Source organism: Sarcophilus harrisii, chromosome 3 (genome assembly GCF_902635505.1).
Source record: "Sarcophilus harrisii chromosome 3, mSarHar1.11, whole genome shotgun sequence".
Lineage (NCBI taxonomy): Eukaryota > Metazoa > Chordata > Mammalia > Dasyuromorphia > Dasyuridae > Sarcophilus > Sarcophilus harrisii.
The window spans coordinates 432579309-432603677 of NC_045428.1; the positions used below are offsets into that span (position 1 = coordinate 432579309).

Here is a 24369-nt window from a genome sequence, read left to right on the forward strand (position 1 = left end):
CTGTCTTCATGAAAATAGGGCCAAGTTGAATACTCTAAAGATTTTGTTATATTTAATGAATGAATGTTGGTGAAATTCATGTGCTTTGCCTTTGAGGCATATGAATTTTCTCCATACTGAAAACTTGACCTATATGGTCATATTTTAGGAAAGAATTTTATTTATATAAAACATGAAAAAATGTTAGTTATTTTTGTTTAAAAAGAAATTAAACCTTCTGCCATTCCCTCCTCCTTAAGAAACCAGGGAGTTTTGGTTGCTTTTTGTATTTTTACCATTTAAAAATAAGGTGAGATGAAAGCTTTTGTGGACCAGTAGACAAATTTGCCAACTCAGCTATCCAATCTGAAATCAGGCTTGTATCTCTGCTTCCAAAGCACCATAACAGCAGGGAAGTTCAAACTTCCCGGGGGGGAAAAGAAGTTTTTAAAAATCACAAAAACATTAATCTTCATAAAGGTGTTTTAACATTCCAGTTTAGCTAATAACAAAAAATACCAGATATACACGTGGGATCTAAGAAATACTGTTATATTTTTTCTGTCTGCTAAATTTGGAAAGAAAATAATTTAAGATAAAAATCTATCATATCTATCTATCTACCTACCTACCTACTTATAATGTCTATCTGCCTATCTATCTGTCATCAGAATGGTCTTATAGATACTGTATCAATAGCAGCAGAATCCAAACTTGAAACACTTTATAATATCGATCCTCCTACTTCCCAAGATTGTTGTAAGAATAAAATAAGTAACAAATAACTATGAAGATCTTTATAAATATTAAAACATAATGTAATATTAAGTATTGTTGTTAACATCATCATCATCATCATCATCCCTATTATGATCAACCTGGTCTGATATCAGAGTCCCCATATTCAAAGGATCTTGAGCTTTCTGATGTGGACAATATGGAAGTGCCTACTAGAAGAAATTTAGAACGTAACTGACCATTGATGACAAGATACTATTAGTGTTTCTGCTTAGAGTACTAGAATTCCCGTGGGTAGCAATCTGACTGGAAGATACTCTCAGGGTATTGCTAAGATCTATTCTGGAAGGAATGAAGCTTTGAGAAGTATAAGGGAACATTTTCTTATCTTCAAACTTCTATCCAATATTTCTGCCTCTACCGTTAGCAATTAATTTGCCCATAATTCTCAACCTGGCACTGTATAGCTTAGAGAGCAAATATTTATACACCTCTCTAGTCTCTTTTATGAAGATTAATGTTTTTGTGATTTTTAAAAACTGCTTTTTTCCCCAGGAAAGCACATAGGGTAGTTTAAGTGGCTATAATACCTGAAATTCACTCATATACATATACTATTCCTCCCCCCTAGAAAATTCACTGTAAAGAGAATGGGTCTAGATTTATATGATTTCTTCCTAGCATTAAGATATTATATAATCATACACCTATTTTCATATCAATATTAATATTAAAAAACATCAGGAGCTTGTCTCCTGCCTGAGATAGGGGGACTGGGATCAAATATCTTAGGTGAGATCCTTAGGAGATCAGTGTGATCCGCCAACTCTCACATTTCTATAACAAATATTAAATCATTCAGTGCATTGCAAATGGACCCACTTAAAAACAAATCTTCAAAACCCAAAAGATACTCACATAAGGCAAGAGGATAGTATCACTGCTGACCCCACACAGACTAATTAGAAACTGCAGGGTGATTCTCAGATTATTACTCCACTTCTCGTTGTTGGCTAGGGCATTCCAAGCATTTTCCATTTCTGGTCCTGGAACTTCATCTCCATACTACAAAAAATAGAAATAAAAAAGAGGAACTTGAAAAAGGGGGGACAAAGTTAATATAAAAAATTTTCTAAAAATTATACTCAAATCCAGCATCACACAAGCCTGTATTCCTTGCTATTAGGGGAGACTGAGGCTGAGGAATCCCTTGAGTTTGGAGGTTCTGAGTTAGAGTGGGGTTAAAGCTGATAAGGTGTCCACTCTAAATGTGTCAACGATATGTGGAGACTTTGGGAGTGAAGGGCCACCAGACTCACTAAGGAGGGGGAAATTAGCCCACGTCAGAAAAATGGAGGTTAAAGTTTCTGATTAGTAATAGGAATAGGTCTGTACTTCTGACCCAGGAAAAATAGGGAGACTCAATTTATATATATATATATAATTATAATTATATAATATAATAATAAATATATATATATAATATATATATATAATTATTATTATTATTGTATTTTATTATTATGTTAATATATTAATATAATAAATATATATGTGTGTGTGTGTGTGTGTGTGTGTGTGTGTGTGTATACATCCACACAAACACATCCACACACAAGCAGCTTGCTTGATTATTCTAGGAAAGATATCCATCTTGCTTTACCTTGGCCGTCATATACATGAGATTATTAAGGACCAGGGAGGTAGCCTCTGGAGAACCCCAGCCATTTCCTTTCAGGCCAAATGAACCGGTAACTTCTCCTTCTCTGTCCTTGACTTCATCTTCTGGAGTGCTGGGGCTCGAGCCTGGGAGGAGGAGCCGACTGTCGACCAGTTCAATGTTGTGAAGCCAGGGAAGCAGATAGGTGAGCATAATCTGACGCCCATTGGGGTGTGTTGTAGGGAATCTCTGGCTCACTTCTAAAGATAAGCACAGGGAATGGAAACATGAATTTCATCAAAATCATCATAATAAGCATTTATTAAGTGCCTACTATATACCAGGCACTGTGACATAACTAAGCCAAAGCAATTATGAACTAATTTTTTTCATCAGTACAGCTCCTAAATGAAGCGAGAAGGAAAGCAACTTTTATAATTGTGTATAACATTATCAAATATTCCTTAGATACCTGAGAAAAGAGGAAGGGTGAGCTCAGGATACATCCTGGCCAGTTCATATGAAAGTAGGCCTAGTGATACACTGTAGAGAGGTGGTAATGGACCATGTGTTCCATAGAGAATAGTCCCAGGTCTTTGTTCAGCTACTTTCTTCGAATATACAAAAAGTTTTGCTTCTAAAATCTATGAAGTGGTAGAAAAGTGAGAAATAAGACCAAAAAGTTAATAATATCATATCAATCATTAGTTGATTCTTAGCATTTCAAAATATTAACAAAAACTAAAATTAATGAATATATTAAAGTGAATACTTAAAGATAAAGAATCAAATATTTTCCTGTATTAAACACAGGAATTATTTCCTGTATAATTTAATCACAGATTCTTTTTTGAAATTAATGAGGTGAATATGTGTACATGTACCATATATAAAGGATATATACACATGTATATAGCAAAAGCTATATATATTTTCAACTCATTGTAAATGTATTTTTAACTTATTAATTTCAAAAATATATGATGTATAATTATGTATATAATGTAATGTAAATATAATACTATTTATATGTACAGAAAGAAAGACAGAAACACAGCAAGACAGAAATAGGCAAGCAGACAGAGGATGGTATAATGGATAGAGGGCCAACCTTGGAATCAGAAAGGGTATTTTATGGGAAATTAAATTAGATGTATCTCTGTTCTGTATTTAAAAGCAGAATATTTCAAGAAATCAAATAGTACTTGCCTGCATGAGTTGCATGGAAATTTCATAAATCTCTCTGTTGGTATCAGAGGCCTTGAATAGGACAAGGTTTAATAAAGTCACTATGTCGAAGGGATAGTTCCTGAAAAATAAATAATCCAATTTTATAAGCCAGTATAGCTGATAACTTTAAAATAACAATTCTATGTGGCCTATTAAAAGTACATTAATTTTATTCATATTTACCAATACCATATCCATCATGTTAGCTACCCCTGCCTCATTCTGCTACTGTTCATATTGCCAGATGTGAACACAAAAACATCCCTTTCTGTTTCCAAATCTGGTACTGGTACAAAGTAAATATATTTGAATTCTTCCACAAACACATTTGGATAGAAAACCAAAAAATGAGACAGCAACAGTATGTTGTTTCTTGGCAGTTCACTGCTTGGTGCAAATTACACATAGTGCATTTGGGCATATCTTTAATTACAAGACTGTTATAGGGATACTTACATAGAATTTAAAATTATTAATGCATTATTTCTTGCTATGTAATACTAATTTAAAGATGATTGCTATTTGATGTGTATATTTTCTAACATTGGCTGTTTTCTAGAGTGGAAAATGGGTCACTCCTCACACTGGGGATTAAGGTGGCCAACTAGTGAATGGCATCTTTGTAAATGTAGAATGACTGACATTCCCCTCAAGTCTAACCTCAGAGTGCTGCGGTTAGCCTGGGGGTATAAACATTCCATACCTGTTCTCTTTCCTGTTATTTTCTTTTTGATTTAGGACCAACTTCCAGTAGTAATTATAATGTCTAAGAAATTCCATTTTTAAAAGAATTTTTTGAAAGGTACAAGCCCACTACAAATACATTCCTATCAGAAAGAAAGTTTAAGAAAAGATGAGAATGAGGGCTGGAAAATCACTGATATAAAAAATGATTCCTATGCAGGACCATTTCTTTAAAAATCATCAGTGCATGAAGTTGTCTCTATAAAGGAAATTTCTCATTTAATACATTTAAGGGACTTTTATAATTTTTGAGAGAATTTCTTGAGATGCCCAAATATATTGCCTTTTACTGCTAACCTAGTTTGGAATTCTTTGAAATTGGGGGATTTTGAAACACCATTTTACTCACGTTGACAGATGAATGGACATAAGGTAGTGACTATATTCTAAAAGCAGCCCCAGTGTTGGATCTGGGCCATTTAGTGGCCAAGGACCAAAGAAGCATGGGCAAGGGCATATCTGAACAAAAAGGGGTTCTATAGAAGAGGGCATAAAGATACTGTTCCCTTGAGAAAAAGGGACACTAGTTTCTGATTGACAGGATGTTGGGCCAATATTTAAACAGTGAGGATGCAAGGAATTTTATTGCGTGACCCTCAAACCCAAACTACTAGAACCCTTATAAATCAAGACCCCAGTCTAGTATAAAGCTCCAACATAAATTAAAAAAATAAAACAAAGACATATTTAATTATATATGTTGAAGGATTAAAGGAAAAACCTATGGATACCAAAGTTTTAAATTCAGTGACGAAAAAAAATCACCATCCTCAGAAAATAATAACTGGTAAGTGACCCAATAGCCAAATAAAACCTGTGTCTCCATAAGCAGGAAGTTCTGTCCCATGATGCAGGTCACAGCTCATTCATGCCTACCCATTCTTTGGGACTCTTATGCACTTCTTTCCTTAAGTCTGTCACAGGGATCCACTTTGGTGAGCTACTGAGAGGAAATATGGATACCATTGTTCAGGTCCTAGACAGCCCTATAAAAGTCACTGAATCTCAATATGTCTTAATTTCTGTAAAATGAAGAAATCCTTCCCCCCCAAAAAAATAATAGGCTATAATCACTAACTGATCACATAACTCATCTCAATTAGAACACATGAATAAGGACTGAAGAATAAAGGGGCAATATATATAAATAATGCCTCTCTATAAACTCAATCTTCCTATTAGAAGACTGTGCTAACATGTATGTAATTATAATAATGTCTTGACTCTCCATGCTTTTTTTTTTTTTAAAAACTTACTAAACTACATTCACCACTACTCACTGTACCCATTGCACCCACTCTTAAAGACCTGCACTCAATCTCCTCTCAACATCTCCAGGCTAAAAGAACTCTCCTAGTGATTTTGGGTGCAGGTATATAGTTCACACATAGCATTTTCCATAGAAATTCAACTCCAAAGTCACAAAATAAAGCCTGAGTCTAACAAACTTATTTTAAGCCCACTGCCTTAATTAATTATCTAGGTATCAGTCTCATTCTAATTCACACAGCCATAAAGAGTAATGAATAAACTTTTAAAAAGTGGTCTGAGAAATAATCTTTCCCTTCACAGAGGAAGAGGTCTAAAATGAAAGAGTATAACTTAAGAGCAATGTCAAATAATTAAATATGATTAAATCCTATTTAGGAATGGCTATAATCATTAATTTTGAGTATTCTTTATCCAATATACATGTGTGTATGTATGTGAAAGAGAGAGAGACAGAGAAAGAAACAGAGACACAGAGAGAGAGAATGAGAGAGAAAGAGAGAGAGAGAGGGGGAAGGAGGGAGTGTATTGAGCTGTAGGATTACTAGGAATACTGTTACTAGAAGACCCTTCTCAAAATAAAAGGTAAAAAAGGAGATATGGAGTTGAAAACTTTATTATCACAGCTAATAAATACAAAGATTTATGAAAAAAACATTTACTTTCATATAAAGACTTGAAGTTCTTTTCTAAAACTAAAGGGAGATACACTAAACTTGAATAAATCATTAAAAAGTATACTACTACCTTATTTTAAGTTAATAACTAACAATTTACTACTGAAAAAAGATTTACATATACCTATAGGACACATCAAATAAATCCAAAATATAAAATTTGTATTTGTGAGAAAAGGAAACTGAAGAATGACTATTTGTTTTACAAAAACAATGTCATTTTATATTTATTTTAGAAAAATAATGCTACTTTGTTAAAGAATTCATTATAAGTACCAGCATGGCATAAAGTGGCTCAAGAGCTGACCTCAGAGTCAGGAAAACCTGGGTTCAAATTCTACCACAGAAATATCTTGCCCGGCTGACACAGTGCTTACTCTTCTCAGGGCAATTCTCAGACAATGGTTTTCCCCCTAGAATCTACAGACCTCAGTAGATTTGAGAGGGGAACCATGAACTTGGATGGGAAAACAATAAAATTTTTACTTTTACTAAACTCTAACTGAAAGTCAACTTTTTCTTTAATGACCAATTTATAAAAAAAACACACAATTTTTCACTTGGAGATAAGGTCCACAGCTTCACCAAGATTGCCAAAGATTTCCATGAGACACAAAAAAGTTAAGAACTTTTGACCCAAGGCTATAGGTTGTAGACATGCATGGAACTCTTGAATAGAATAAGATTACAGGTGTGGTCTCCCTTTTTTTTTTTTTTTTTTTTTTTTTAAATCAAATAGAATTAATGTATCTCTAGTATTTAAAATATATTTTAATCTTCATCTAAGTTTTCAGGAACATCTATTATTGTGGAAAATGAGACCATGGCTTTATTGCTTTACAATATAAGCTTACTGAAGGAACAGAAAACATTTACTACATATTTATTATGTACTAAATTCTGTATTAAGTGCTTAGGATACAATTATAACAGTAAAATAGTCTTTGTTCCCTTAAGGGGACATAACATCTATAAGGTGGTGGTGGTTGGGGGAGGGAGTTACAAAGGATCAATAACTCTTTAATAGTTTAATCTTTAGAGTTTCAACATTTGTGAATAATTTTACACACTAAGTTCTTTCCCAGCTCTAAATTTGGGGTCATGTTATCTCAATGGATGCTCACAACAATGCTATGAGATAGGGTGGAAATTATCATCTCTATCTTATAGGTGAGAGATCTAAAACTCAAGAAAATTAACCAGTTATCCCAAGATTTCACTGATGGAAGCATTAGAGCCGAGACATAAACTCAGGTTGTTGGACCTCAAGTCCTGGTCTCTTTCTCCCACAATGAGATGAAGATGCTTCATCTTCAATGAAGATGTCTTTATAAAAAGCTTTTTTAGTCTATGGTCTGGGTTAGGTACCATGCATGATTACACAAGGAACTAATCAGTCAATAAGCATTTATTAAGCATCTACTATATACCAGACACACACACACACACATATATAATTATCTTTCCTTATCTAATGTCATAAGGCAGGCTAAGACAAAAAAAATAGAAAGAAAATCCAACTACCGAAACTCTCCAGTTTATCTTGTAAAAATTTTATTTGTTCAGAGCTGTTTGCATGCTGTCTCCCTGACCAGGCTGTGAACACATTAGGGCAGGACCTATCTTTTGTCTTTCTTAGCATAGTGGCTGGTATATAGTAGGTATTTAGTAAATGCTTACTGAATGTAAAAAATGTTATTTAATACAGTTTTTAAAAAATTAGAAACCTAAATTGCCAAGAGCACAACTTCCCTCCCTCTCTCTCCCAAATATTTTAAACTCTGATTGTGATTTCTGATGAGTTATTTTTGTTGAACTTATAACATATACTGCTAAAACCATGTATCCTTTATTTGCATTCCTACAAGAAAAATACCTGGATCTTCTCAAAGGAATGCAATATGTTATTTTATGGGGTATCTGGCTAAAGGATTAAATGTGCTTAGGACAGTTCACCCTAAGTTCACAGTGGATGAATATTAACAAGTTTTTGTTTTTTGTTTTTGTCAGAGAAAAGTGAATTAAGTCAGAGAAGACAAGCCAGTTTTTCATTTCCCAGGTAAAAGTGTTAACGTAGCCAGAAACATAAAAATGTGATTATCAAAGAGTTGCAAGATAAGCAAAACACAGGCAAAGAAGACTGTCAAAATCTTCTGGGAACTTCTTATGATGATTAATTTTCTTTAATCATGTTTTTCATTTTTACATTTTCTTAAGCAAAAGGAAAATTTAAAAGAAAAAACTGGGCTATTTAAAAAAAAGTTCTTTTGCAGTTGTTTTTACTGAGAACAAAAAACTGAATAGAAAGTTCCATGATCAGTAGTTTTTAAAAATCAAAGCATGAGATTCCTACTATATATATATATATATATATATATATGTTATTGACATGAAATGTCATAGTTGGTTTTTTATAATGACTCTAGGTTTAATTTTTTTATATTATTAGCATTAGATACTTTATAAAAATGATTTTAACACTGGACTTAAACTGGTTGGAATTAAAGACTGATAGACTCTTACTGACTCAATCCAATAAATCAATACTGCTGCTTAAAATGCATTATTTAATGAAAAGTGAAAATAATGGTCAGATTTTTATTGCTCTGGATTCTTACCCTTTGAGATATTCTGGGTTCTCTTGCATTCTAATTAATTATTTTTGCTTTGCTTAGATAATTTCAGTTAGTAAAAGCTCTCAATGATCTGTATCATTAAGAGCAGACCTAATCCCACTTCTCAAGTGTATTTCTTCCACTGTGATGAATGTCTATATCTATATCATCTACACTTATATCTAGGTCTATATTTATATTATTACATTTATACCTTTATCTATATTACCTATATCTATATCATCTATGTCTACATTTATACCTACACCTATATCAATATTAACATATATCATCTTTATCTATATCTACAGGTATACTTATGTCTATATCACATATGGGCAGCCAGGTGCACAGTAGATACAGTGACAGGTTTAGAGTTAGGAAAATTGAGTTTCCTAAGTTTAAATCTGGCCTCAAACTCTTATTAACTGTGTGACTCCAGGCCACTTAACTGTGTTTACCTCAGTTTCCTTGTCTATAAAATGAACTAGAGAAGTAAATAGCACACCACTCTAGTGTCTCTGTCAAGAAAACCCCAAATAGGGTCAAAAAAAGTGAGACACAACAGAATACAACTTACCAACGACAACAATATGTCCATATCTACATACCTGCTTCCACAAACAGTTGCTATGGCTTTGAAACACCCAGAAGCAAGCTGATAGGAACCTGTGTAGCACCGGTCAATGGCCCAGTTGAAGAGATTTATTTGGTCAGGATTTAGTTCCAATAACAAAACAACAACTTCACAGCCAAGCTGGTGGACCTGAAGATAAATAAAACATTTACTGACAAGTCTCTACTCTTAAGTTTCATATAGTGTAGGTACTTAATAAATATTGGTTTCATTGAATTATTCCTATTTAGAGAAAGAATGTTCCATTATATGCATCATGTCTATGATGAAGCAAGAAATGTTCTAAGGCAAAATGGAGGAAGCAATAGAGCAACTTTAGAGATTCTCACAAGTGTTTTAATTCAATTTTCATTTGCATATCTTAGCATGTCAAGTATACTTTTTTTTAAATAACAGTAAGAAAAGATAAGAACTGAATTTGACTTTTATGCGAGACATATTTGGGATGCACTTAATAAAATTTACTCTTTTTTAAACTCTGAAAGTACACAGAAGTAGTATAATTAGGGATATAATCCATAATTTCATTGATGTAGAAAACTTTCAAACTCTTCCTTCTGGCTTCCAAAGGACTGGAAATACCGATCCATTTTGTTTTCTGACTTCTAAGATAAATTTTCTGAGATTACTATAAAATCTCAGAAGAAAATGACATGTCAGTGACAAAATGATGGTGGTGGCAGTAATGGGGGGGGGGGTGACAAATGATTAGATGCCAAGGCGCCAAGCTAATTTTATCTTCTGTTCTCCACTTCAGCTCACTATTAGCCTCTTGTCTATTTAATATTAGTCTTTTACACTTTAGCATGAATGTATCTGAATGCCAATTTTGTGTGTGTGTGTATGAATGGGAAGCAGTAGAACATCTCTTCTACATGATCTAGAAACTGAGTTCTATTTTGTTTGAATATGTCCTAAGATTCCTAGGATCCATTTATACTGAGCTCTTTTTCTTCTCCTATACTATTACCCTGAATCTGGGTTTCTTTTCTTTCTTTCTATCTTTTTGGGAAGAGCCATGAAATCTTGGTTGTTTCTATATATTGTTCCTTGGTAGATCCACAGCAACGGTTTTATAATAAACAGTGTCTGCGTTGATGCATTTGTTTGTGTCTGCCTGGGCAATTAAGTATGTTTTAAAGGAGGGATTAATTAGCTTATGAAAAGGAAAAATGTAAATATTGCTGACATTTATAGATACTAACAAAGAAAAAAGAAAACTTGTTAAACTTTGGTTTACTAAATTACCATACAGCACCACAACCTTTAGGCATATTATCAAATATTTTATCACATGTATAGGTAGATTAATTTTATTGCAAATTCTATTTGATTACAACACTAAGCTCTGCTCACATGTGATCAGTCTTGTAGCTTATGTAGCATGACTATACTTTGAGTTTAAAACATTGGAGGGAATATTGTTCATTAGTTTGATTACAAGGTATTATCTATAAGCGGGTCTTTTTCACTGTTTGAAAACAAAAATGATAATAATATTCAGGGTCCTTCCTTTTTATTAGAATCTCTAATTATTATTAAAAATAATGAATTAATCTAAAAATAATGAAAAGATTAAATGATGGTTGCAGAAATACTTCCAAACATAATAAAATTGATTTCTATATGTTTGTTCAAAACAGATCTAGAAGCTATAACTTGTGGCCTTCTTTTTCCTTTCAATTAACAAGTCTAAAATTTAAAAATTTTTTTGCCTCCAACTAATGCTTATATACTTGTCATTTTGTCTTTGTTAGCAATGGCTATGAGGGAGAAAGAAATGAAGGTCATTTTGCTTACTCGTAAGGCCTAGAAGCAGATGAGAGTGCTATGTAGGATGAAGCTCTTACAAGGGAGATCAAATCAACTCAATCAGTTTTACCTCTTGGTTGATAACCTTGACAAGGCACTTAGCAGATAAAAACTCAGTGAATTTATGTAAGGCATTTGAAAACAGTGTATCATACTAAAATGATAATTAATATAGACACAGAGCAAAAAACAGTAAGCTTTCATCAAATGAAATTTCAACTCCCTAAAGTGGCTTGATGTTGGAATATAACAGAAACCACTTAAATGCCTGCAACAGGGTGATGGGTTTGTTTTAGAAGTGATAAAGAAAACTGCTTACAATTCTCAAAAACTTGATAGGACAAAATACAAACCAGATTTTAAAATAAAGCAGCTACTTACTCGTAAATCTTGACAAGCCAGAATGTTGTCAAGCCATTTGTATAGATAGCCATCTGGGGAAAGGCCCACATTGTCAAAAACAGGGCCACAGCACAGTACTGCTGACATAGCCTAATAATAAAAAATAGAGAAAGATACAGAAGTAAGATTGAGGCTTAGTAAAGTTTTGCATATTCTTATTGAAATTTGGTTGAATCTACTAAGCCATCTTAAAAGAGAGCTTAGATGTATAATTTATGAGATCATCTGAAGCAATATAATTATCTTAAAACATTCCTTAGTTAATCCAACTATCAAATGTCAGACCCTAAATTTTAGCGCTTTAATAAAAGCGATCCATTTGCTTAAAGAATATATATTTTTTTGGTGGTTTTAACTAGACTTAGTGAGGGAGTAAGACATTCCAAATTTAATGATTATTTCTTGGCAATTAAAAGAAAATGGACTTTGACTAAATAATTTACAATCAATGGATTCTGGAAATCAGAGGAACTTCTGTGGGGAGCAGATGAGTAATATATGAATTCTCAGGGGAGGAAACTCCCTAGGCCAATCATAGTTCTTCACTTTAAAGTGTTAATGAGGACAACCTCAGGATCACAGTCAGTATGTGTTAGAGAGAGGATCTGAACATAAGTTTTCCTGACTTAGATCCAGTATAACATACCATTTCTTTGTAAGTAGAATATGAGTTTTAAAATTTTGTTTAGATAATGAATAGCCACTGTAGAAAAGAAAAATACTTGATATTTATTTAGAAAAACTGATGAAGTGTTAAAGTTGGGCACATCTGAGGCAGGGAACAATTCTAGGTAAGTATATAATATATATTTATATATACATATGTAAATATGTATACATATTTATGTATATGCACCTTTATCTACACATGCATATCCACACATACAATACAGACATACATATTATGTTTCTGATGTTTCCTCATGGCCTAGAGATGACCCTGAATGGGGTAAAACTACTAGAATGCATTATCAGACTGGAAAAGATTTCAAATACAGGCCCAAGGATCATCCTGAGGACCAGCTCAGATAAGTTCTCGGAATCTCATCTCCAGAAAGTTGTATATTAGGTCATGAAATTTTTGACAATAAACAACTCAAGAAATAGTCAACTGAGAAATGAGGGGGTTTGCATGGTGGAAGGTATCCCCTCATTGGTATAATCCTGGATTTTCAAAAATATAAACCTACATCTTATAAATATTTTCCTAGCAAAGTTCTTGAGCTTTTAAAAAAAATGAGACTGCAACATTTCACAATAAGTAAAAGAGAATTACCTACCTTTAACGCACAATACTGGTATCTTGTAATCTGGTGATTTCTATCACTATAACGGTCCAGAGGTGTGAACATAATGCTGAAAGGTCCTGCCCACTGGCTAAACAAGATGAAGAGATGGTGCCTCAAACTTTGCTGGGGGAAGAGAAATCTTCTGTGGTGAACTGGGGAATGAAACAGTGCAGTCTGAGCCCTCATAATACATATGTTTCATGTTTTAGAAAAGTAAAGGAACATAGCAAATAAAAAATATCTTTAGCTTATACAACATTCTATACCATTAAACAAAACTGTTTAAAGACATAGGTGTTCTTTTCTCTTATTTTTGTACATAATTTCCCTTAATGCCCAAGATAGTGAGAAATAATACTAAAATTAAAAAGAAAACAAAACTGGTACCTTCAGATGTTCTCTAGACTCTGATTGTTACCTGCTCTACTACTGTGCCTTTAAGACTTCTGAATTTTTCAACTTATTTCATCCCTGAATTTTCTTTTACATGTTTTTTTCTCTAATTAGAATGAGATTTCCTTGAAAGCAGGGACTTTCTCAATTTTTCTATTTATAATTTGGCAGACAATAAGTGCCTAATAAATGTTTTTTTTCATAAACCTCTTTTCTTCCTTCTATGTGGAGCATTTTTTTATTATGATGGGCTCTAAGGAACTGTTAAATGAAATTTTATGAATTGTCTATTTTAAATAAATAGGTTGTAACTACTGAAAGTAAATTTTGAGTCTGAACCAAGAGAAAAAAGGCTAAAGGAGAAAAAAAAACCTGTTTTTTGATTGCCTATAATAACAATTGTAGGTAGATATGTATTATATTTCTATGCAAAATAGCACTACTAATAATATTCCAACTATACACTGTCATTAATAACATTCCAACTTAATAATAATAGTAGCTAATAATAATGAGTAGCTAACATTTGCATATCATTTCATAGTTTCATAGTGGACTTATATGTATTAACTCTTTTGAACTCCATAATGATGCTGTTAGATGGGTAGAATATTATCATGCCTATTTTATAAATAAGAAAATTTAGCCCCAGAGGATTAGAGAATCTCTGAGTGGAAAGGACCTCCAAGGCCAATTAGTTCAATACACATCTAAGAATTCCTTTTATTATCCTGTTCATCTTGGTTGCCTCTAGTCTTTATTTGAAAATCTCCATGGACTGGGACATACTTGAAGCAGTAATGCTGCTTTTGGACAACTCTAATTAGAATACCAATTGTTAGGAAGCTTTTCCTTACATCAAACTCAAATCTGTTTCTCTTTAGCTTCTACCCATTGTTTCTTGTTCTGGGTCCAGCCAGACCAAAAATGTATTTTCTTTTATAGGGCAGACTGGCAAATTTTTCATGGCAGTCACATATCAAATCCTGTGTCTTCTCTTCTTTAGACTGATAATCACTAGTTCCATTCTATCAGCAGGATCTCCAGTCCCCTCACCATCTTAGTTATGCTACTCTAAACAGGTTTCAGTTTTTCAGTGTCTATAACTAGAGAACCCAGAAGGAGCTAGATGATACATTGGATAAAGTAAAGATAAAATAAAGGGAGACCTAAGTTTAAATCCAGCCTTTCACACTTAAGTAACTGGGCAAATCACTTAACCAGTTTGCCTCAGTTTTTTCAAATGTAAAATGGGGATAAAAATAGTACCTATTTTCCAGGGTTGTTGTGAGGGACAAATGAGTATTATTTTTAAAAGTGCTTAGCTCATTGCATGACACATAGGTGCTTCATAGTAGATACTTGATAAAGCCAGCAGCTTTTTTTCCTTCCTTCCTTCTTTCCTTCCTTCCTTCCTTCCTTCCTTCCTTCCTTCCTTCCTTCCTTCCTTCCTTCCTTCCTTCCTTCCTTCCTTCCTTCCTTCCTTCCTTCCTTCCTTCCTTCCAATACAAAACTCCAGATATGGTCTGACCGGAGCCAAATACAGCAGAATTGCTACTCTCTTGTTCTGCACATTGAACTATTTTTAATGCATCCCAAGACAGGATTACCTTTGCTGGTTTCCATGTTATGCTAGTTAGCTCATATTATTCATGTTAAATTTTCAATCCTCTAAAATTATCAGGAGTTATTATCTTGCCATACCTTTATCAAATTGTAATCTGGAGGTTGACTTCTGAAGTCAAATGTAAACTTTATATTTATCCCCCATTAAATTTAGCCCATTGTTATAGTTTATACTAAGATTTTTGATTCTGACTCTGTTATCCACCATGGTAATTATCATTAGACTTTGTGTCAAATGCACATTGGACAAGTTATGTATACCTCATCCAAGCCATTGAAAAAACATGGATGAACCCAAGGTCCAGGTCAGAGCTCCTCCCTACTCTTTTTTCCAAATTGACATTAATAATACTCTTAAGTACTTAAGAGTAATAAGTAACCCATTAATAAATGTTAAGTGCTCTTTGATACTGGCCATTCAACCAGATGTTTACTATGTTTAGTGACTTGTACAAGGTCACATAGTTAGGAAGTGACCGAGCCACGACTTCAACCCATACCTTCTGCTTTAAAATCTAATGTTCTTTCAATTACACTACATTAAAGCTGTGTCTGCATGGCACCAAAACATTGAGTCCTAAAGTGAAACTTTTAGCCAAGGACTGGTTGTATATAAACTATGACAACTCCCCCCCATTCCTTCTGTTTTTACTCCCCCCCCAAAAAAACCCTTCTACTATCTTGACTGATTTTTTAATTGATGTGACTACTTTATTTTTATTTTTTGTTGAACTGACTGTATTTTTTAAACCTGAGTCTTCTTGTTCAGTTTGGATTTCTTTTATAGTCATTTGATCTGACAGAGAATTTTGCTTAACCATGTAACAATAATCAAAATGTAGAACTTCCTAAAATATAAACCAGAAACTATGGCTTTTTTTTGTCAACTATGCTTATTGGCTAGAAACTGACTGTAAGAATTTTGCTGAAATGACATTAAGACATTATCTCAATAAGAACAAGATAAAAACTAAACTAAACATAACACACAGCCTCTCCAAAAGGCTTTCTTTGAATGAGTTCCTTCCTATTGAAATCACACAAGTTCTTTATTTCAGATGGGAACCAAAACAAAAGGATAGAAATAACAAGAAAAACACAAAGTCAAATTGATTCACTATTGTTCTCTCTCCAACTCTGTCTTCAATTGCTGCAATCTGTTCTTGTTGGCACTTCCGACTGTCCAAAAATAAATAAAACACTCTCATCCATCCCTGAGCTACATAGAGGCAAAAGAGAGTAAAAATGTTTCAAGTACACAGTGCAACACATGTTGGTTTATCACTTTACCTGGAACACACTGAATTAAGTTGGCTATCATTGCACTGAAATGGGCTCGGATGTCTTTCAGAATTTCAACCTCCTTGTCATTTTCAGCTTCGAGCAGCATTCGAGTCAAGTCAACATATTCCAAGAACAAAGCTCCGAGTGCTAGTGTGTCTCTCTCTAAAGCTCCATTGGTGCTAGAATGAAGGAGAATTGAAGCTTTCAGACAAGTCCTTATCAGGGAAATAAATTCTGCAGTGAAGCTTCAACATTGACTTTAACAAGTCTTGCTCTTCCCAGGATGCAAACACCCCCTTTCCCAGTCTTAGAAACATGCAGGGCAACAGTGAAAAATGAGATCACAAAATGGAAAAGGCAACAGCTCAGGGCAATCATGACCTTACCTGTCACTTATCACACCTGCATCTGCAAGAAGTTCAAAAATTCTCAGCAGCTGGAGCCTTAGTAAATCCCGCCTTTCTCGACGTTTCTTGTTCTGTTTAAGAGGAGATCACATACCTCATGAACACATTCAAAAACATATTCAAAATATAGCTTTAGGAAACCAAATGTATTAAAGAAGGGCAGTCATAATAATCCAGTCATGCTCATTTTTCTAAATCTAAAAAGTAATGTGCATTTATTTTGCTGCCTTCTTAATCTTAATGGAAAATGTTTTCTATAATAAGGCCATTAGAGAATGGGAGATAATGGAGATCATGTAATATTTCCCTAACAAATATTTATGAAACAGAAATGTTAAAACTTAATTGGTCTCCTTTGCAAGATGGAGACTGATTTTTTGGGGGGATTACTACATATTTTTCTTAACTAGATCTGTAATATAATGGGAAAGAATTTTCAGATGAGGAGTTTTCTCTACCAGTGCAGACTGACCCCTTATTTGCATCTTATAATGTTGTATTTCCCTCTATGTTCTCTCCTCTGAAAAACATAAACACATAGGGAGCTCCCAAGGTCAGTCCCAAATCTGAAAGCCTCAATTAAATGAACAAGAAACAATTTATTATTCATATTATTGAAGTATATTGCTTTACTAATTTTAGGGCATTATGATTTTTGAGAATAGGAATTATGTCACAATGGGTGTTCACTGAATGTTGAGAAACTTCTTTACCTCATAAAAGAAACAGAAATAAAAAATGGTGAGGTTCATTGCTGATGTCAAGTCTATGTACATCTGCTTTTAAAGGCTGACTTCACTGCATTTCACTTCACAAAAGTATCTAAAGCAAACCAAGGCGCTGATCATTTAAACTTACTTCAGGTCTTCGCTCTAACGCTTCTTTCATTAATGGATGGAGTTCTTCTACTAATTCTCTGAAGGAAAAAGCAAAAACCAAAAAAAACAAAACAAAAACAACATCTGTCACTATGAATAATGAGGTGATCATGCTGTAAAATAGGGGGAATGATAATTGACCTACCTTCTTTATGGGGTTGTTGTGGCAAAAATTATATATGCATTAAAGGAGAGGGACTGGAAAAATAATGTCAATGGCATAGAGAACTCCTAGGAGAGAGATGCCCTTTACCAATATAGCGTAGTACCTTTCCTGAGACTTAGAGAATTGTCCAGGAATAACAACTGGTCTACTCACAGATTTGCCCAGGATCTCATAGCCAGTATGTATTATGGGAAGCAACTGAGCCAGGTCTTCATGGCTTTCAGGCAAGCTCCATATATTAATTAAGATATTTTGTCTCAAAAATATTAAAGACATTAATAAATCTATCAAAATAATTATTATGATTATGATTACTGGAAACAAGCTCATTTTTCAATACTTGCTTCTTTCCTATATTTGATTTTTCTTAAAAAAAATTTCTCAGATCTGATCCCTTCTTCATTTCTAATTAAGTTCTTTGAAGGTTAGGCCCCAGTAAGGCAGTCAATTTGTTGTTGTTTTTTAGTCATTCAGTCATGGTTGGCTAATCTATGATCCCATTAGGGTTTTCTTGGCAAAGATACTAGAGTGATTTGACATCTCCTTTAGACCACTTCACAGATAGGGAAACAAAGGCCAACAAGATTAAGCAATGCATCCAAGGTCACACATCTACTAAGTGTGTAGTAGATTGGATTTGAACTCAGGTATTCCTGACTCCAGTCTCAGTGCTCTATCCACTGGGCCACCTAGTCACTCTTTACATAGTGCTACTTGCCAGTTACCATTAACATATTTCATTAGCTCTTAAGTCATTACCTAATGAATTTTGAATCAAGAAGAAAAATAAATTGAGTTTAGATTTAAACGCACTGAGATTTTAAGAGATTTTACCAAAATTAATGAATTTGATAACTGCTGTGTCACCTAGCTATCCCATAGTAAGTAAATAAGCATTCATTATTAAGCATTCATTATTAAGGGCATGGAAGAGTTAGGTTGTGAAGAGCTTCACATGCCAAATGTGTTGTGTGTATGTGTGTGTGTGTGTGTGTGTGTTAGAGAGAGAGAGAGAGAGAGAGAAAGAGAGAGAGAGAGAGAGAGAGAGAAAGAGAGAGAGAGAGAGAGAAAGAGAAGGGGGGCGGTGGCAGAGGCAGAGAAAGAGATATGGGCTTAAGAAAAGTAACTTGGGTAGCTGGGTGGAGGATGGGTTGGGTTGCAGAGAGACATGAGGCAGGAAGACCATTTCTAAGACTGTTTCAATAACTCAGATGAGAGGTAATAAGGGCCTAAACCAGAGCAGTGACTGTAGGTAATCAGATATTTTAATATTTTCTATTGCCTCTAGAATTTTTTGTGCAAAGTATAAAGTTGGTCCCAAGTAGTACTTGCTTGTTTGATTTTGAAGTGCTACATTATTCCAATGAAGAAATACTCCATATAACACTAACTATAGTATGGTTTAGGGGGAATCTGCCTCTGGGTCTGCTGTTTTAATACTGTTTTTGATACTTCAATCAAGAAATTTTCTTAATTGAACTGTGAGATAGGTTATCAGAGATACCGGAATATACACCACAGGAAACACTTCTGTTTCTTACAGAGAAAAATACCTATAATATATAACACAATACTTATAACCAATCCCTAATATAACTATAACAAAATGCCTATAATAACTAAACCCTAATAAAACTATAACAAAATACCTATAATGTACTATAATATATCTATAATAACCAATGCCTAATATACTATTACCTAAAATAACTATAACAAAATACCCACAACATACTAAAACATTATAATACCTATAATAACTAATTCCTAATATAACTATAACAAAATACCTATAACATACTAAAACAATACCTATAATAACTAATCCCTAATAACTACAATAAAATATCCATAACTACTAAAACATAATACTTATAACTAATCCCTAATATAACTACAACAAAATACTCACAACATACTAAAACATTATAATACCTATAATAATTAATTCCTAATATAACTATAACAAAATACCTATAACGTATTATAACATAATACTTATAACTAATACTAATATCTAAAATAACAATAACAAATTACTCTATCATAATACTGATAATATAACAATACCATATCATATATTCTATGTGATAAACTTTCAGTTGTGCTGAGTCTATTGTCCTTGAACCTCAGATTGCATTAAATTACTGAATTGTTTCCTAAAAGATAAATTATTTCTAAATAGCAATGTGAACACAATGAAGTGACCAGAAACGGGGGTGGATAGTTATATGAATGAAAAACAAATTTTTAGAAAATTATTCAGATATTTTATCTCTATTAAGCCAGTTATCTGAATGTGTGGGAACTTTTGGATTTTTTAAATGTTTTGAGGGCTTTATAGATAGAGGCTCAGATGGTAAATCACAGAACTTAATGCAGTACAATTTTCTCATTTTAAAAAGAATGGGGATAAAAACAATGGTCTCCTATGTTTATTTTCCCCTACTTTGATCTGCTTCACTGAAGTAATCAGAAACCTCAATGACATTTCTCAAAGGCTATACCACCACTTATTAGGGAGCATCCAGGTGGTATAGTAAATAGAGCACCAGGCTTGGAGTGAGAAAAACTAGAGTTCCAATGTGTCTTTAGCCACTAACCAGCTCTGTGACTGGGCAAATCACTTAATCCCAGTATTCCTCAATTTTCTCAAATATAAAATGGGGATAATAATAGCACTTACCTTCCTAAGGTGATTGTGAGGTTCAAATGAACTAATATTTTATAAAGTGCTTGGCACTGAGCCTGACATATAGTGGATACTTAATAAATGCTCATTTAACAAAAAGGAGTACCAGACTTACAGCCCACAAGACCTGAGTTCAAATACCACCTCAGACCCTTAGTAGCTTACATGACATCATACAAGTCACTTAACCTCTCTCTCAATCTTTTACAAAATAGGAATAATAATATCACCTAATAAACAAGGTTGTTATAAAAATCAAACAATATAATATGTGAAGCATTTTGCAAATTTTAAAAGTGCTACATAAATGTTAGCTATTATTATTTTTGTTGTGAGTTGAGGGGATTTAAAAAAATCTATGGTTCAGATGGCTTTGAAGGTCTTCTTCCACTCTGAAATTCTATGCTTCTTTGAGATGATATGCAGTTTGAATTTTTTTATGACATTCCCCTTTACAAATATATTGCTTTTGCAAGAGATAATGTGGCTATTTGGACTATTTTATAGTCCAGTTCAGAATCTCAGAACTCTCAGTTTACTTCTTAGAGAAAAAAAGGAAATATTTTTACTAAAGACATATTATAAGATATTATAAAAATAAAGGTGTAATAACTAAAAATTAAATGTGTATGGAGAAATGCAGTAGTAAGCTAGGAAGGCTTGCTCAATTCCAAAACCAAATAAAGGCAACACAGTAAAATCTCCAGACTCTCAGGGGCTATGCAACCATGAACGACAAATGAAATGACTTAAACAGCAAATGTAAAATAATGTATTATTAAAATGTAAAAATGTCAAAATTTAAATCATATCAATTTGAGCACTATACCTGAAAACAAGTGAATTTGTTCTTCCAAATCCTAGTACCAGAGACTCTGTGATTTCAATGCTTTCAAGTCTCATCAAAGGCACCAATTGTTTCAACAAAACTCCCACAGATGGGGTTCCTATAACCTAAAAAGTATTGATTAAAAGTGAAAAAGGTAACGTGTTAACTCAAAGTGTCTTCAATTGAATGAATAAACAATTATTTAGATTTCAAAACACTGAATCATATCCCCAAAGCATTACCAACACTCAAGGAATAAAAAAAAAAATAAATACAGCATGGAGGCTCCCTTCCAATTTGGGAGAGAATCTCATGGATACTCAATGATGGTTTCCCATGAACTCAATATATAAGAAATATTCTAGCATGGTGCCATTTTATTGTCAAGATCTACAAATAGCTTAACTAAAGAATATCTTAGGATAAAAGTAAATGGTAAATGAGGGGAAAGGGAAATGTAAGATAAAGTTCACAGGATGAAAATTTAGGCTTGTAATAAATGTATTGAGAGCCATCTACTCAAATTGCCTCAAAGCCAGGAAGAACTTGAGTTTAAACTCTGCCTTTGATACCTGTTGGCTATGTGACCCTGTTATCTTTCAGTACTCTGGGCCTGAGGTGTCAAACTGGAAAACTCCTGAAAGAGTAGGAATCAGACTAAATATAAACTGAGAAATATATAACAAAATCAATAAAAATGCAATACAACATAGATAATGTTAATTTATGGTTTTCTAAGTTATCAGGAGATCCTCAAGAATCACTTTGAGTTTGACATCTCTGTTGGCAATGCAAATGCAAAGAATGTTTTGATCTATGTTGGCAGAGAGAGTTCCTTCTTTTAAGAGTTCCCTACCTCAATGAAATCCTAAGTCCAGTACTAATCTCCATTTCTGATAAATGCAAGAGTGACAATAAGTCACTCAGTAGTCTTTAAGAAAAATTTCTTCACACTTTTGCATGCTCATTTCTCTACTTATTAGGTTTATTTATTGTGCATTCTTGGGACCACAGTGCAGACCCGTATAATTTGGAAATATGTAGAATGAGACTCTGGTGCTATAGTCCCAATGACAAGTACACTGCCACTTGCCCTGTGAATCTAGACAAAAGCTCAAAAAATAGTGAAACCATTCTGTGGGAGCAGGCCATGTCACCTTGTTATCGTAGCTCATGGTGCCATCTGGAGTTGTCGCCATAATTTCAGGTGTAGATGCTCGCAAATGTCCAGGGCTCATAATACTGGGTTTGGCAACTCCAAAACAAAGAATCAGGTAATTTCTCCACAAGGTAACATAGTTGTCTCCACTACTGGCAGTGCTGGTTTTCTTTGCATTAATGGGACTACTGCAGATATTTAGAAGAAAATGAAAATGAAGTCCACTTTCTTGGTTTTCTGGAATATCAGGTATTAAATTAATAAAAATTTTAAGCACTCATATTAGTTAATGAGTCCCAAATAAATGTTAATGTTAATAAATCATAAATAAAAAGTCATAAATAACTGGAAAATGGAAATAAAAGTTTTACTGAACAAGGAGTCCTTGGTTAGTCTTTCCTGGAACTGATAAGGAATTCTAGTTAGGGACTAGTATAATGGAAAAATATACCCAGTAACACACTTACTTTGGATCCACCAAAGGCATCACCAGCTGAAGCCTGGTAAAAGCATAAGGCCAGGCATAGCTGAGGGCGGTGGGACAGTGCTTGGGTAAATTCTCCTGCCTGAGGAAACTGAAGAGGCAAAGAACCCAGGGGTCCTTGACTGACTGGGCAAAAATCCAGACGTGGGAGGGGCTTTTGACATCATAATGGCTATTCACCAGGACCGCATTCCATTCCACCAACCACTGCAAATCCACGTTGTGAGTCAGTGGTAATGTTGCCTGTTGGTAGAAAAAAACCAGATTTTGTTACCAGGCTATTTCTGACTTTCAAATCCTACCCTTCCTCAAAGGTCAGACTGAAAGCTCCCTTTTCCGAAACGTTTTTTTAGATGACCTTAACCAGTCAAAAGGGATTACTGTCTCCTCTACATTCTGAAATCGCTTGTTCTGGGCCAGTCTCATAGCACTTCTCATACATGGCTTATATTCTGTGAGCATCACCTAAAAGGTGATAAATCCCTTAGGCCAAGTGCTCAACACAGCTTCTCCTGTATATTAGGCATCCAGTAAAAATATCTGCTGCATGATCGATCAAATGAACCAAATGGGTCAATGAGGCAAAATATCATTGTTTCTTTTTGCATGTTGAAGGTTTTTTCCTGCTTTATTTTTACATAATCTTCATTTTCAAACATCCTCCTTCGTAGCAAAGAATAAAAAAGGGAGGAAATAAAACACAGTTTAGTAAAATGAACCAATATATTATCTCAATCTGATTAGTATACAAAATATTCTGTATCTAGATTCCCCTGCCTTGGCAGGAAAGGAAGAAAGGTGACTTTTCTCGTCTTCAGAGCCAAGCTTGGTTATGATAATTACACAGTGTTCAGTCTTGGCAAAGTATAATCTTTAAATGATATCATTAATTTTCTTGATATTCTTTTAAAGCACGACAAATTCTGAAAATCTACTACTCAATTTCTTAATAACCTTATATAGAGTCATGATAAGTTCTATAACACTTGATTTTCTCCCTGAATAAGTTTTATTTTTCCCATATGGCAATATTCTTTCTTTTAGTTTAGAGAAGCAATGAAGTGGAATGGCTTTTATTAATGCTGTTCCCTGGCATTTCCAAGAAAACAAGGTAGCTGATTCTCATCTGGAACTCTATTCTTTTTACCCTGTGGCAACAAACCACAAAGTCAGACATTTCAAAACACCTTGAAAGATAAAGAAATTCCTAGATTTCATCATTTTCAAAGTCAGGATGTGAATGCTGAATAAAAAATAAGTGAGTCATAGACGTCCATGTTATAATCTCAATCTGGTGTTCTTTTCAAGAGACTACATTGCCTTTGGAGAAACTCCTAACAAAGTCTAAGTAAGATACTTAGATATACAAGATCTCTTGGACTTCATGAGTTCCTACATA

General features: G+C 33.8%; 1 protein-coding gene across 8 annotated transcripts in view; it reads right to left on the bottom strand.

Moving 5' to 3' along the window:
- Positions 1-24369, bottom strand: part of FRY (FRY microtubule binding protein) — a 470054-nt gene that overhangs the window by 96337 nt on the left and 349348 nt on the right. For all 8 annotated transcript variants that reach the window (XM_031960730.1, XM_031960734.1, XM_031960729.1 and 5 more), the window contains 13 exons: positions 22954-23213; positions 22485-22674; positions 21328-21452; positions 17621-17678; positions 16742-16833; positions 16362-16534; positions 13044-13204; positions 11743-11853; positions 9524-9678; positions 3587-3686; positions 2850-3021; positions 2381-2637; positions 1636-1782 (listed from right to left, as the gene is read on the bottom strand). In XM_031960730.1, coding sequence (XP_031816590.1) covers positions 1636-1782; positions 2381-2637; positions 2850-3021; positions 3587-3686; positions 9524-9678; positions 11743-11853; positions 13044-13204; positions 16362-16534; positions 16742-16833; positions 17621-17678; positions 21328-21452; positions 22485-22674; positions 22954-23213 — 2001 coding nt within the window. The remainder of the gene's footprint in view (positions 1-1635; positions 1783-2380; positions 2638-2849; positions 3022-3586; positions 3687-9523; positions 9679-11742; positions 11854-13043; positions 13205-16361; positions 16535-16741; positions 16834-17620; positions 17679-21327; positions 21453-22484; positions 22675-22953; positions 23214-24369) is intronic.